The 15,290-nt window shown below is 39.5% G+C and overlaps 3 protein-coding genes across 4 annotated transcripts in view; 1 reads left to right on the top strand and 2 right to left on the bottom strand.

The window, feature by feature from the left end:
* Positions 1-15,290, bottom strand: part of HBE1 (hemoglobin subunit epsilon 1) — a 250,894-nt gene that overhangs the window by 193,375 nt on the left and 42,229 nt on the right. The window lies entirely within an intron of this gene.
* LOC129008868 (olfactory receptor 51I2-like) lies at positions 819-1,756 on the top strand. Its single transcript, XM_054441324.1, is given in 3 exon segments — positions 819-1,693; positions 1,695-1,734; positions 1,736-1,756. Coding segments are annotated over 3 exon segments (936 nt in total).
* On the bottom strand, positions 14,052-14,999 carry LOC129008861 (olfactory receptor 51I2-like). The gene has a single exon (XM_054441316.1). It carries the CDS (start codon positions 14,997-14,999, stop codon positions 14,052-14,054), a length of 948 nt encoding a protein of 315 aa, XP_054297291.1.

Below are 15,290 nucleotides of genomic sequence, written 5' to 3'. Positions count from 1 at the left end.
ACCTAATGCTAAATGACGAGTTAATGGGTGCAGCACACCAGCATGGCACATGTATACATATGTAACTAACCTGCACATTGTGCACATGTACCCTAAAACAAATAAAAATAAAAGAATAAAAAAAAAGAATATTTAGGGACAAATACATAATTTTTCCAGAAACAGATACAGCCTTGTGCCTTTGCACAAATATATGTTCTTTCTGATGTTGCTTTTTTGCAGTAACTCTGCCAATGAAAAGCTCATGACTGCCTCTGGAGGCAGTCAATTACCTCCACACCCCACTGTCCTTTTCCCTCTCCATCCAAGCATACAACATGATACAAACTTGCTCTGGGAAAGTCTCTCATTAATTTGTGACACGTATGAATTAAGCAACATTTTCAAGAAAATATTTAAATATTTCCAAGTGTTACTGATAACACAAACTCCTTTCTTCTCTTGTGGCTATGAATTGTAGTTAGCATATTTCTATTGAACGATGCCCCAAAATATATGAAAGTTGTAGAAATGTAGTTTAAACATTTTCCTTTTAACTAATTTCTATTATTGAAGTATTTGTCAATGTCTTCCTTGTTCAGAAAACAGAGGGAAATATTAGCTCAGCCTGCAGCCTGATCATCATAAAATATGAAGAAAAGAAGTTTGCCTGCATCATCTCAAAAGCAGTGATTTCATGAATGCATCAGTTTCCATTTATGTCAACATCATCGCTTCGTCTCTTATTTCCTGATTTCTTGTCCTCCAGCAAGTGCAACTGTTAGAATTCTCCAAGTCAGAAGATCTGACTCTGAAAAGTACCCTAAGTTTGTTTTGCTATGGGGTTGTTCAATGTCACTCACCCTGCATTCTTCCTCCTGACTGGTATCCCTGGTCTGCAGAGCTCTCACTCCTGGCTGTCAGGGCCCCTCTGTGTGATGTATGCTGTGGCCCTTGCGGGAAATACAGTGATCCTGCAGGCTGTGCGAGTGGAGCCCAGCCTCCATGAGCCCATGTGCTACTTCCTGTCCATGTTGTCCTTCAGTGATGTGGCCATATCCATGGCCACACTGCCCACTGTATTCCGAACCTTCTGCCTCAATGCCCGCAACATCGCTTTTGATGCCTGTCTAATTCAGATGTTTCTTATTCACTTCTTCTCCATGATGGAATCAGGCATTCTGCTGGTCATGAGTTTTAACCGCTATGTGGCCATTTGTGACCCCCTGCGCTATGCAACTGTGCTCACCACTGAAGTCATTGCTGCAACGGGTTTAGGTGCAGCTGCTCGAAGCTTCATCACTCTTTTCCCTCTTCCCTTTCTTATTAAGAGGCTGCCTATCTGCAGATCCAATGTTCTTTCTCACTCCTACTGCCTGCACCCAGACACGATGAGGCTTGCCTGTGCTGATATCACTATCAACAGCATCTATGGACTCTTTGTTCTTGTATCCACCTTTGGCATGGACCTGTTTTTTATCTTCCTCTCCTATGTGCTCATTCTGTGTTCTGTCATGGCCATTGCTTCCCGTGAGGAACGCCTCAAAGCTCTCAACACATGTGTGGCACATCTCCTGGCTGTACTTGCATTTTATGTGCCAATGATTGGGGTCTCCACAGTGCACCGCTTTGGGAAGCATGTCCCATGCTACATACATGTCCTCATGTCAAATGTGTACCTATTTGTGCCTCCTGTGCTCAACCCTCTCATTTATAGCAAAGACAAAGGAAATCCGCCGAGCCATTTTCCGCATGTTTTCACCACATCAAAATATGACTTTCACACTTGGCTTTAGAATCTGTTATTTTGGCCATAGGCTCTCATCAGTAGCATCGTCGTCATCATCATCATCAAAGTATAACATAGATTGTGTGCTGCGGGAAAAGTAGGCCAGGAAATTGTGATGCAAAACTTGTAACACAAAACAAGGAGTTCCAAATGAATAGTACATTCACTAAATACCAACAGTATTCTTAGAAAGATAAATATTGAGGGCAATTGAGTAATTAGACAAGTTTTATAGAGGAAGACTAATTTAAGCTAGGAATTATTTTCTATAATAATGAATATTACTAATATAATAATTAACAAACTTAGTCCTAAAATGTATCAAGTACTATTATAAATTGTGTGTATTAATTCACTTAATATTCATACAAATCCTCTAAGACACAGAGAATTAAGTTAATTCTTCAGCCTAACATAGATAATATGTTGTCCAGTTGACATTCAACACTAATCTCTCTCTAGTATCAGTGCAGCACCCAATCAGTACAAATATGGCCTGATGGTCAAATTGGCATCATTTAACATTACCATTGCTGCCTTTGCTTTCCCCACCACTGTCATTCTCACTCATACATTGCTTTAACTTCACAAAGTGAAATCGGATTAACTACTAGAACTCACCATAAAATGTATGAACAAATGTGATCCTGGTAAACTGATAGATATTGACATTTAGGAAAATCTCCAGATTCCTCTTTACTTCTTTTATCTGCCCACCACTCAATCCTTACCAACAGAAAACAATGTTCAATATCTGAGATATCTGACTCATAGAATTTTGGGGGAAAGGGGTAATTGTGCTAGGGGCACAATTTCTATTTCTCTTTCCTTCTTGAGATTTTAACTGTCTTCCACAAAATGACATGTCAAGAGATGTTAGAAATTAAGCCAGTCTAGGATTTCCAGCTGCAAAAAAAAAAAAAAGCCTAGGATAGACAGACTAGAGCACTTATGATTTAGATACCGGAAAATAATTCTTTCAGACCTTCTCATACGCTTCCCTTGATACCAGAGGAAGGATATAGTACAAAATTCCTTGGTGCTAATTTTGATGTTCTCATACTAAGTTTAGATTTACTTGTAGATCAAAAGAGAGAGAGGGGTTGGGGGAGAAAGAGAGAGAAAGAGAAAGAGAAAGAGAGAGGAGAGAGAGAAAGAGAAAGAAAGAAAAAGAGAAAGAGAAAGAGAGAAAGAGAAAGAAAAAAGAGAAAGAGAAAAAGAGAGAGAGAAAGAGAGAGAGAGAGAGATGCACTATGTAGTCTAACTTAACTCACCATGGAAACTCATCCAGAAACCACATAGTAGCAAAGCATATTGTTATCTAGAGTTTTTTTCTCGTTGTACAAAGCTGTATTGAGGAAATACCAACGAGAGAGAGTCAGAAAGAGGGAGCTATTTTAAAAAGGAGTTAATGTAAGTACTTGGGATTCAGATTTTTTCAAAAATGTCTACAGGTACAATAAGACACCAATAATATATGTGTCCTGGCCCACTAAATAGATTGCTTTTAGAAGAATGTTTGGATAGCATAACTTAGCATGATTTCCAATGGAAAATTATTAGAATATTTAGTGGTTTAAAGTATGGTCTTCAGTCAATTTAAATAATAACTTTTCTGATTCATATAAGAAGCTTCTATTTCAACATGAAATAATAATTTTAATGCTTTGATATTTTAGTTTCAAATATATACAACAAATACATAAATGCAAAGGCAAGGCTTAGGGAAGCTGCCAAATGAAAGTAAACTCTGATTCCTACCTCAGAAGCAGCAAGGGATACATTCTTTTGACCATAGGCCTTACTTAGAAACCCAATGGTGTAACATAGAAAGGGCAAGGAACAAGAAAATATGAGCCTCCCAAAAAGCCTCTGGCTCCTTTGTACCTCATTTTCACCTTCCTTTTTTCAGCATTAATTAAAAGAGCTACTGATCTTCAGGTTCTAATGGAAAATGCACATTTATATTTTTCCCTCCTTCATGAGGCAGGTGCCATAAGAAAAATGTAGGGCCACTTCTGCAGCTCTAATCCTAAAAAGGCCTAAGCTAAGCCCTGTTTTTGTTTTTTTGACCTTGGGTTAAAAACTCTTTAACTTCTTTTTATTTAACATGATCCTTTTTGAACTCAACATTTTCCCCTATTGAAACAGCAAAAATACTTAAATTTTGGCCTAAAATAAAGGTAAACATCAAACTTTGTTTTTGAATTCTTTGGTTACTTTTCCTTTGCTCAACTTTTAATTTCAGGCAGTACATGTTCAGGTTTGTTACATGAGTAAATTGCATGTCACTGGGGTTTGGTGGACAAATTATTTCATCACCCAGGTAGTGAGCATATGATATTTCCTGCCCAAATCTCAGATTGAAATATAATCCCCATTGTTGAAGGTGGGGCTTGGTGGGAGGTGACTGGATCATGGGGACAGATTTCTCATGCATAGTTTAGAACCATCTTCTTGATGTTGTTCTCATGATAGTGAGTGAGTTCTCATGAAGTCTGGTTGTTTAAAAATGTATGGCACTGCCTACTCCTCTATTAGTCCTCCGCTGGACATCAGATGTGCCTGCTCCATCTTCACCTTCCACAATGATTTTAAGTTTCCTGAGGCCTTCCCAGAAGCTGAGCCAATGCCAGCATCATGCTTCCTGTAAGCCTGCAGAACCATTATTTCTTTACAGCAATGTGAAAATGAATTAATACAGCATAGTACCCAAAAGGTAGTTTTTTGAACCCCATACTCTTCCCACAATGCCCCTTCAAGTAGGCCTGAGTGTCTGCTGTTCCTATCTTTGTGTCCATGTGTATTCAAAGTTTTACTCCCACTTATATGTGAAAAGAGGTGATTTTGGTTTTCTGTTCATGCATTAATTCACCTAGGATAATGGCCTCAAGCCGCATCCGTGTAGCTGCAAAGGACATGATTTTGTTCTTTTTATGGCTACATAGTATTCCATGGTATATATGTACCACATTTTCTTTAACCAGTCCACTGTTGAAGGGCACCTTGATTTCATGTCTTTGCTATTGTGAATAGTGCTGCGATGAACATACAAGTGTATGTGTCTTTTTGGTAGAATGATTTATACTCCTTTGGGTATATAGTAATAGGATTTTTGGGTCAATGGGTAGCTCTAAGTTATGTGAGAAATATCCAAACTTCTTTCCACAGTGGCTGAACTAATTTACATTCCCACCAACAGAGTATAAGTGTTCCATTTTCTCTGCAACCTCTCCAGCATCTGTAATTTTTTTACTTTTTAGTAATAGTCATTTCTCACTGGTATGAGATGATATCTCATCAAGGTTTTAATTTGCATTTCTCTAATGATTAATAATGCTGAGCATTCCTTTATATGCTTGTTGGCCACGTATATTTCTTTTGAGAAGGATATCTTTATGTCCTTTGCCCATTTTTAATGGAGTTATGTGTTTTACATGTTGATTTAAGCTACTTATAGATTCTGGATATTAGACATTTGTCAGGTCCATAGTTTGGAAGTATTCACTCCCATTCTGTATGTTGTCTATTCAGTCTACTGATAGCTTCTTTTGCTGTGCTGAAGGTCTTTAGTTTAATTAGTTCCTACTTGTATACTTTTGTTTTGTTGCAATGGCTTTTGGAGATTTCATCATGAAATATTTCCCAAAGCCTATGTCCAGAATGGTATTTCCTAGGTTTTATTCTAGGATTTTTATAGTTTTAGTTATAATATTATGCTTAAGTTTTTAATTTATTTTGAATTGATTTTTGTGTATGATGAAAGGAAGAGGTCCAGTTTCAATCTACTGGGTATGGTTAGCCAGTTAGCCCAGCACTGTGTATTGAATAAGGAGTCTTTTGCCCACTCCTTGTTATTGTTAACTTTGTCAAGGATCAGATGGTTGTAGGTGTGTGGCTTTGTTTCTGGATTCTCTAACCTGTTCCATTGGTCTATTTGTACCAGTAACATGCTGCTTTGGTTACTGTAGCCTTGTAGTATAGTTTGAAATCAGGTGATGTGATGCCTCTGGTTTTGTTATTTTTGTTTAGGAATGCTTTGGCTCTTTGCATTCTTTTTTGTTTGTTTTATATGAATTTTAGAATAGTTTCCCTAATTCTGAGAAGATGTTGGTAGTTTAATAGGAATAATGTTGAATCTCTGAATTTCTTCGGACAGTGTGGTCATTTTAACAAAATTGATTCTTCCTATCCACGAGCATGAAATGTTTTCCCATTTGTGTCCTCTCTGATTTCTTTCAGCAGTGCTTTGTAATTCTCATTGTAGAGATCATTCACCTGCACAGTTAACTGTAATCCTAGGTATTTTATTCTTTTTGTAACTGTTTTGATTGGGACTGAGTTCTTGATATGGCTTTCAGCTTGGATGTTATTGATATGTAGAAATGCTACTGATTTTTGTACAACAATTTGTCTTAAATTTTCACTAAAATTGTTTATCAGATCTAGGAGCCATAGGCAAAGACTATGGGATTTTCTAGGTATAGAAACATGTCATCTGAAAACAGGGCTAGTTTAACTTCCTCTTTCCCTATTTGGATGCCTTTTATTTCTTTCTCTTGCTTGACGCTCTGGCTAGGACTTCCAATACTATGCAGAATAAGAGTGGTGAAAGTGGACAGCCTTGCTTTGTTTCAGTTCTCAAAACGAATGTTTCCAGCTTTTGCGCATATAGTATGATGTTGGCTGTGAGTTTCTCATAGACAGTTCTTATTATTTTGAGGTATAATCCTTCAATGCCTAGTTTATTGAGTGTTTTTAGTATAAAAGGATGCTGAATTATATCAAAAGCCTTTTCTGTCTCTATTGAGATGGTCACATGGTCTTTGCTTTTAGTTCTGTTTAAGAGATAATCACATGTATTGATTTGTGTAGGTTGAACCAGCCTTGCATCCCAGGAACATAAAGCGAACTTGCTTATGGGGGATTAGCTCTTTGATGTACTGCTGGATTAAGTTTGCTAGTATTTTGTTGAGGATTTTTTCATCTGCTTTTATCAGGAATATTGGCCTGCTAGTTTCATCAGGAATATATCTCTGCCAGGTTTTGTTATCAGGATGACACTGGCCTCATAGAATGACTTTTGTCAGATGTACGCTTTGCAGATATTTTCTTCTGTGCTAAACAAATCTACAAGAAAATAAAAACCATTAAAAAGTGGGCAAAAGAAAATAAAAGCCATTAAAAAGTGGGCAAAAGACATGAACAGACACTTCTCAAAAGAAGATATACAGGTGGCCAACAAGCATATGAAATAAAAGCTCAATATCACTGATCTTTAGGGAAATGCAAGTTAAAACCACCGTGGGATGCCATCTCCCATCAGTCTAAATGGCTATTATTAAAAGTCAAAAAAGAACAGATGCTGGCGAGGTTGTGGAGAAAAGGGAATGCTTATACACTGTTGGTGGGAGTGTAAATTAGTTCAACCATTGTGGAAAGCAGTGTGGTGATTCCTCAAAGAGCTAAAAACAGAACAACCATTCAACCCATTAGTCCTACTACTGAGTATATACCCAAAGGTATATAAATTGTTCTACCATAAAAAACACATGTGTATGTTCACTGCAGCACTGTTCACAATAACAAAGACATGGAATCAACCCAAATGCCCATCAATGGTATACTGGATAATGAAAATGTCAAACATATACACCATGTAATTCTACACAGCCATAAAAAATCAGATCATGAGATCATGTCCTTTGCAGAAACATGAATGGAGCTAGAGGCCATTATTCTTAGCAAACTAATGCAGAAACAGGAAACCACATGTTCTCACCTATAAGTGGGAGCTATATGATGAAAACACATGGACACAGAGAAGGGAACAACAGATACTGGGGCCTACTGGAGGGTGAAGGATGTGAAGAGGGAGAGGATCAAAAAAATTAACTATTGGGTACTAGGCATAGTACCTTGGTGACAAAATAATCCGTAAAATAAATTCCCATGACTCAAGTTTACCTATATAACAAAACTGCACATGTACCCTTGAACCTAAAAGTTTTGAAAAAAGAAATTCTTCCAATGAATTTTTTATTTCTAGAAGTTCAGTTTGGTTCATTCTTAAAATGGCTGTGTCATCTTTCAACTTTTGCATCATTTTACTGCTTTCCTTGAACTGTGTTTCAACCTTCTTCAGTATCTCATTGAGCTTCCTTGCCATCAGATTCTGAATTCTTTATCTGTCATTTTAGCCATTTCAATTGGGTTAAGAACAATTGCTGGGGAGCTGGTGCAGTCATTGGTAGGTAAGATGATGCTCTGGCCTTTAGAGTTACCAGAATTCTTTCCCTGGTTCTTTCTCTCTGTTGGCTGATGTTCCCTTAATCTTTGAAGTTGCTGTCCTTTGAACAGGGCTTTTGCTTTCATATTCTTTGATGCCTTTGATGATTTAAATGTGATACAAGTTTGATTTAGTTGATTAGCTTTGTTTGTAGATGCTTTCAAAGGGCCAATGTTCAGCTCAGCACTCCTGGGCTACATGCTCTAACCCTGGGTGTCTGGGACCAGGCTTCTGGCTTTGTTTTCTGGCCTTTCGAGGTCAAGCACCTGTTGCACTGGAGGGGCCAAGGTGTTCCCAGCTCACTGGCAACAACACTCTGACAGGGGCTACCAGCAAAAGAGCTGTGGCCAGGCAGTAGTTGAGGGGGAGATTGCCCTGCAGCATGGTGGCAGGGGGGCACATGAGTGTGTGCTGGCTGCGGCTGGGGAGCTGCAGGTGAGGGTGCACAAGCGGATCACCCACTGGTGGGGTGGCAATTGAGGTCCCTGGCAAGGGCACACCAATGGGATGGATGGGGTCCCCAATGCTCATGTGCACTGCTTGGGCGATGGTGGGTCTTCCTATTCATGTTGACAGGCTGCGGGCCAGGAGGTGCAGGCAAGGCGTGCCAGCGGGGTAGGCTGCAGGCAGGTGCACACCTGCAAGGATCTATCTGCAAAACTGCTCTGAGGACAGGGGCTGCCAGCAAAAGAGCTATGGCAGCAACCACTGGCAAGCATTTTGGCAGGACAGCTGAGACTGCACTGCAAGCTGGTGAGGCCAGCTGGCAGACAAGGGCACGTTCAGATCAGACTTGCCCTGTCCCACGGGCAAGAGAGCTCTGCTCTCTCCAGGTCCCACTGCTAACTAAGGCTAAAGTCACCTACAGGAGTGTGACAAGCTTTGGGGGAATGGGCATCCATGGCCATACTCCATCGCAGCCTTTCCCATACCAAACCATTTGGGCCTTGCACAGACTGGAGTTCTGTCTCTGTCAACTCTCTGGGCAGTTCTCCTTGCCAATTAAAATGCCCATGGGGATTGTGGGTTCTCCTGCAGGTAGGATCCTGAAGGTCTGTAGCAAGAGTGGGTCACTACATGCCTGTTTCTCATCCCTTCCCTACCAGCACTCAGGGCCAGAAAGGAGTCCTGGTGCTCAGCAACCCCATACAGGCTTTCCAGCTTCTGCCGGTTTCAGCATCCTCCTGTATCCACTCTGGATGCCTTCTTTCCGAAGATCTGTTCAGTGTGTTGGTCTCTTGATGATCTGGTCTCTTCATGGGAGAAGCTCCTCCTGGCTGTGGCTGGTTAACCATCACGGCTCTCTCCCCAATCAAAGAAAATTTGTACTTCTATTTTTTAGGCTCGTTAGGCCTTCCCCTAACACAAGAAAATCAAATACTGAACATAGGTTTAATGTGTATGGAAAAAATATCTGAGTAATAAAGTAATGTTTTTGTCTTGCCCTGTCATGGTTATGCTTCTCATCCTCCAGGGCCAGTGCTGGGTAGGTTGGTGAGAAGAGAGAGAGGAGAAACTCAGAATTATAGTAGGATGAAATTCTTGTTCTCTGTGTTTCATGGGTAACACCAACAGAAGGGTTAGAAAACTAGAATCTAATGCAGAATGAAAAAAAATACAAATCCATGTTGCTCGGAGTTTTATGGAGTTAATTTCTGTGTGAACTCAGGGAAGAGGGGAAAGGCGAAAGGAGAACTTGGTAGAAGAGGGTATGTCCCTAGGATGGCTGACCATCAGCCTCATTTTCTGATTACCACAAAGAGGTCCTGACCTACCTCAATTAAGCCACCTTCAGACCTGATCGGCTCTACTATGGCAAGAACTTCTTTGCTCTTGCAGTTATAGTTCAGTTGGATGAGAAGTTCTCTTCACCCAGATAGTGTTTTAAAAAACAATAAATGGCAGCAGAGGCACAGAGTTTATCCTCTGAGTTGAGTAATGTGCAGCAAGAGCACTTCCTCATCAGGAGGATATCCAATATTCCATTATCAACTGGACACATTTTCTACCTGGGCTGATGCACTACTTTGGACTCAGGACCCTCTGTTGTTTAATTTCATTCTCAGATAAGAAGTAATCTACTTGTAGGTGCTTGTACATTTGAACACAGGCAACCAGATGCCCTCCAGACAACTGAGGAGAGCATTTGCTTGTAAATGCTTTCAGGATTCCTAGAAACAGCATACAGCGTATGAAGTCATCAGTTACTTTGTGAATTCTCATCTTCCTAACCTCAAAAAACTATCAAGAATCTGTTCCAAAAAATTACCCTCTGCAGCAAACAGGACTATTAAGCAAATAGTAACTTGACACGTATGTCAGAAATCAAGATTTGGTCTCATTGTTTTGTCGTATTAGGGGTAGGTGGGTGTGGTTTCATTCATATGTATAAAGGATTTTTTCTTTGTTTCCATTATGCATGGAAGACTTGTCCACCAAAAATATGTATGAAAATAAATAAATTATCCATTGAATAGGTATTTAATTAGTTCATTTGATTTGTACATGTACAATTCAGGCGTCAGTTGACAATAAATATTTGCACAAATAAATAGTTGCACAAGCCTCCAGTACTCCTCAAGTGTAAAGTATAATTGGCAGCCAAAACTTTCTACAAATTTCTGGAGGCATGTGTAACTTACCCAAAGCATTGGTGTGTGATAGGCTTTATTAAAGGTATAGATGACATACTGATCTCAACTAATAGAAATGCAAACAGCAGTACTGGCTATCAGACCACCTTGATATATCATTTACTGCCAGCCATGTTAATCAAGATACTCTCCCTAAAGTGTTTCTCAGCCTTCATTCTTCCTAGCGGAGGTATTTAGTCACTATCTTTTACTCAATCCCAGTTTTAAAACACTGAAGATATTTTGGGGAGTAGATATAATTCTGGTGGTTATGTATTTTTCCTCCCAGCTTTGTTTAGGTTTTTGTTTGTTTGCTTATAAGGAATATAACAGCTCATTCATTTATTTTTTCACAAAACAATATTTATTGAAACTTACTATTTGCCAATGCCAGTGTTGCATTTGAGGATTCAGTGATCATGGGATTTAGTAATTAGGTTTTATGGGAGAAACCTATCTAAAGAGATACAGGAGGGATATGTCAACATATCCTGAGATTTGTTTGCTTACTAAATATTCCTTTTAAAATGCTTTTAAATTCCTTCTCACAAAGCCTCACCATGATTTGAATGGCTGCACTGTGAAGGCAGTGTGTTACTGGTGGACATGTTAATGTTCATGTGAACTGCATGAGGACAGAACAACAGCTTAGAACCAACCACAGTGCTATGTATTTAAGGCAAATACCCCAGAACTGCAAGCTGGGGAAATTGCTTTTTTACGATGAAAAACAGACAATAAGTAGCTATGACTGATAGTCAGTTTTTAATTAGTCTTAATAGCTAAACCTAATGTCTCTGACTGGGACAAATTATTCAGTGAATTTTAAACAGAATAGAACTTAATCATTTGCCAAGTGGGTTTTTCTATATTTGAAAAAGCAAATATATTGTGAACACAAAATGCATTGGGTGATTTTAACACAAAAATCTGAGAATTAGAAAGTTAAGGTTGACAATTTGTCATTTACTTAGATGACAATACACTGCAAAATATTTATATTATCAGTTTGAACAAATATATTTTATTTCATAAAGATGAGGCTTTTTTCATAAGTCTGTTAATTAGGGAATTAGGCAATCCTCATTAGATAATAGTAAAACTATATATATATAGTTACATATATATGTGATACATACATACATATATGTGATACATACATACATATATATGTGATATAGTTACATATATGTGATGATATAAATGATAGGAATACTTTTTAGTGTTGCAGAAGTACTCACTCTTCCCATTCATATGCCTTATTTTGAGAATTCCCAATTTTACAGTGGAAATGAAAGGATGCATTTTTTAAAAGCCTCAAAAATATTGAAGTCAGTAATGTGGTTTCTAATATTTACATGCAGACACTGAAATGTTAGGATTAATAAAAAAAGACTTGAAACGAAAAGGAGGGAGATTCCTATCATCAGCATGGCCCTAAGTGCCATGGATTCATCTTTGTCATCGATGTCTTTTATTTTTGCTTGTAACTGTGTATAGAATTAGCACATATCTCTATTTTGTCTCTCTATGTAAATAAGTATAGCTTTCTGGGATGACTTGTGGGATCCTCTGGAGGGAGAGGCAGTAGCAGAGTAGCTTTTATAGCTTTGCAACTCTAGGGGGCCCTCTGTTGCTGTTCAAATGGCTCAAAGTAGCACTTTCTTTGAGGCCACTTCTGTGTGTTAGAGTGAAGTCTGGTCCAGGAAGACATTCTGCTTCCTTCTGTTCCAGCCCTAGAACTCCACAGGTTTTGGGAAGCTGTATTTAGCTGTTGCATCACTTTCTTGCATCTGCTTTCTCTAAGCCCTTTCCTCTACCATCAGAGCCTTCTTTCTCTCTTAAGCAAGTGGATCTTTATTTGCTTAATGTACTTTCCTTTGGGCTGAGGCTATATCCTTTTGGAAGAGCTCATTTGCTGGACATTTTTGAGATTTTCAAATGCTGAGGACCACCACAGCACTTCTTTATCCTCTTATGTTTATGAGCACTTAGAGCCTGCAAGTATTGTTCCCAGTTTCACCAGTCAATCTCAAAACCATATGCCCAGATTTTTGCTTAGTATACAGTCCTCTCCAATTGGGGGCAAGATTTTTCTGTCCTGTGATTTTGCCGAAGGTGTCATCTGTAATTTTTAATTTTGTTTTGCTTTTCTCTCCTGGTTGTTTAATGAGACATTCAGTGGGTGTTCGGGAGAAATTCAAGTCTATACTGCAACTATGTTCAGTAAATGATCATGTTATTTGATCCCTATGGCTTTATTTTAGAAAAGTTATTTCATGATCCTATGAGGAAAAAAAATTAGCTATTGCTTTTTAAAAAGTAATTTTTTTCTTACGTGTCTTCATTCCCTAATCATCCATTGGAGTTGAGTTATGCCATGGCCTGTCCACTGCCTGTTTACTCTCCAGTGAAAGTCCACATATCATTCTTTTTAAATCTGCTAAGTGTGCACCTGCCTGTGTGGCCTGGGTTGTGTTTTCTTGGCATGGTTTTTCAGAGGATTTCTTTGTGGCTTCAATTCTCTGTGAATTTGCTGACAGCCTTCAGCTATCCCTCCTCTGCTCAGGCATGTGCTTAAGCTTGTTGTCTGCGTTGCTCACTGCAGGACACGAGCCCATATTTCAGCCAACTATGTGGCCAAGCAACCACTGCCACTGAAGTGGACTTGCCACCCTATCAATCAACAACCTCTGTTAGGCTTCGATTTGGAGTGCTCATTAGCTGCCTCTAGTCATTCAATCCTCTCTGTAGTCATGCCCAAAGGATGACAGCATGTGACCTTTCTATACAACATTTTTCTTTGTACTAAACTTCTGAATTCCATGTGTTGTATGGTTTCTATTTTTGTTCCATTTTATAGAACTCTGGAGTATTCTTATTTATTTCAAAAGTGTAAACTTGGTCACAGCTATTATGTATCTTTAGTTTCTGAGTTTAAAGGTATTCGAAATGATTATTTATTTAAGTATTCTGGGTTGATATGATCTCAGGTAACATAATCTACATTATAACACAGAACTAATGTATGCATTAGTTTTTGTCTGTTTCTGAGAATTACTTGAAAGCATAGATGTTACTAGTACATTGGGACAAAAAGGATTTAATTCAAGACACTCTTTCTTGTTGGGTCTGAAAGAAGTCACTTGTGGCAACCTGTGACAGTTAATTACAACATAGGGCAGCCTGATGTTTTGAGTTACAAGTTGTAGCCTGGCTAACCCATATAACTTCTGGCAGGTACACAATTATAGGTGTATGTCTGGAGGGAGATTGAAAGGCTCCAAAGGTCTAACCTGGTACACTGAAACATCAGCAACAACAAAGAACCTCTAAGGCTTTCCAGGACAGTTTTCCTTGATCAGAACTTAGCTCCCAATAACATCTTGTGTAGTCTCCTGCGAATCTCCTTAGTCTTGATGGAATAGATAATTGGGTTGAGCATTGGAGGTACAAGGAGATAGACCAGAGACATGAACTTGTGCACATATTCAGGAGCATGCTTCCCAAATCGATGAACCATGGACACACTAACCATAGGCACATAGAAGATCAGCACTGCACAGATGTGTGACACACATGTGTTGAGTGTCTTAAGCCTCTCATCCCTGGAGGCGATGGCCAGCACAGAATGTAGAATGAGCACATAGGAGAGGAGGATGAGCAGTGAATCTACACCAAAGGCAGAGATGACAATGAACAGGCCATACATGCTGTTGATGGTAGTGTCTCCACAGGGCAGGCGAATCAGGTCTGCATGCAGGCAGTAGGAATGGGTCAGTACCACACTGGCCTTACAGAAAGGCAGTCTCTTCAGGAGGAAGGGAAGTGGGAATACCATGCAGAAGCTGCGGATGACAATGGATATGCCAATGTGGGCCACACGGACATCAGTGAGCACTGTGGCATAGCGCAGCGGGTTACAGATGGCCACATACCGGTCAAAGCTCATGGCCAGCAGGATGCCAGACTCTGTCCAGGAGGAAAAGTGGATGAAGAACATCTGGGCCAGGCAGGCATCAAAAGTCGTCTCCGGGGCATGAAAACACACAGCAGCCAGCACAGTGGGCAATGTAGAAAAGGACACTCCCAGGTCATTAACAGACAAAAGAGACAGGAAGTAGTACATTGGCTGGTGCAAGCTCTGCTCTTCCTTTATGATAAAGAGGATAAGGATGTTGCCCAGGAAGGAAATAGCATAGAGCAGCAGAAGAAGGGCAGCCAGCCAGTGCTCCAGGCCCTTCATCTCAGGGAAGCCTGTTAGAGTGAAGCTGATAGTACTTGAGATGTTAGTCCCAAAGTCCCCCATCAGGGTTTCTGAGTGACTTTTAGGGAAACGCAATCCGGGTGAATTGAGGTGAGATGGTGGGAGAAGTGGACTAGGAGTGGTTGATATCTAAAACTAGGAAAGACAATGATACTTAGATTCCAGTGCCAAAGATCTGGAAAGTTCAAAAAAAACCAGGTTACATTTCAGACCTTCTATAGCCTGGCAGCACCCTTAGATCTGTCATGAGCTCCAGGTTCTTCCCCATAGAAATCTTTGACTAATTTTTAGATTTTATCCTTTATTTTTCTTGTGTCTATATATTTTTTTACA

The sequence above is a fragment of the Pongo pygmaeus genome, chromosome 9, assembly GCF_028885625.2.
Source record: "Pongo pygmaeus isolate AG05252 chromosome 9, NHGRI_mPonPyg2-v2.0_pri, whole genome shotgun sequence".
In the NCBI taxonomy this organism is placed as follows: domain Eukaryota; kingdom Metazoa; phylum Chordata; class Mammalia; order Primates; family Hominidae; genus Pongo; species Pongo pygmaeus.
Note: the sequence above shows the minus strand (reverse complement) of the source record. Positions and strands in the feature narration are given on the sequence as shown.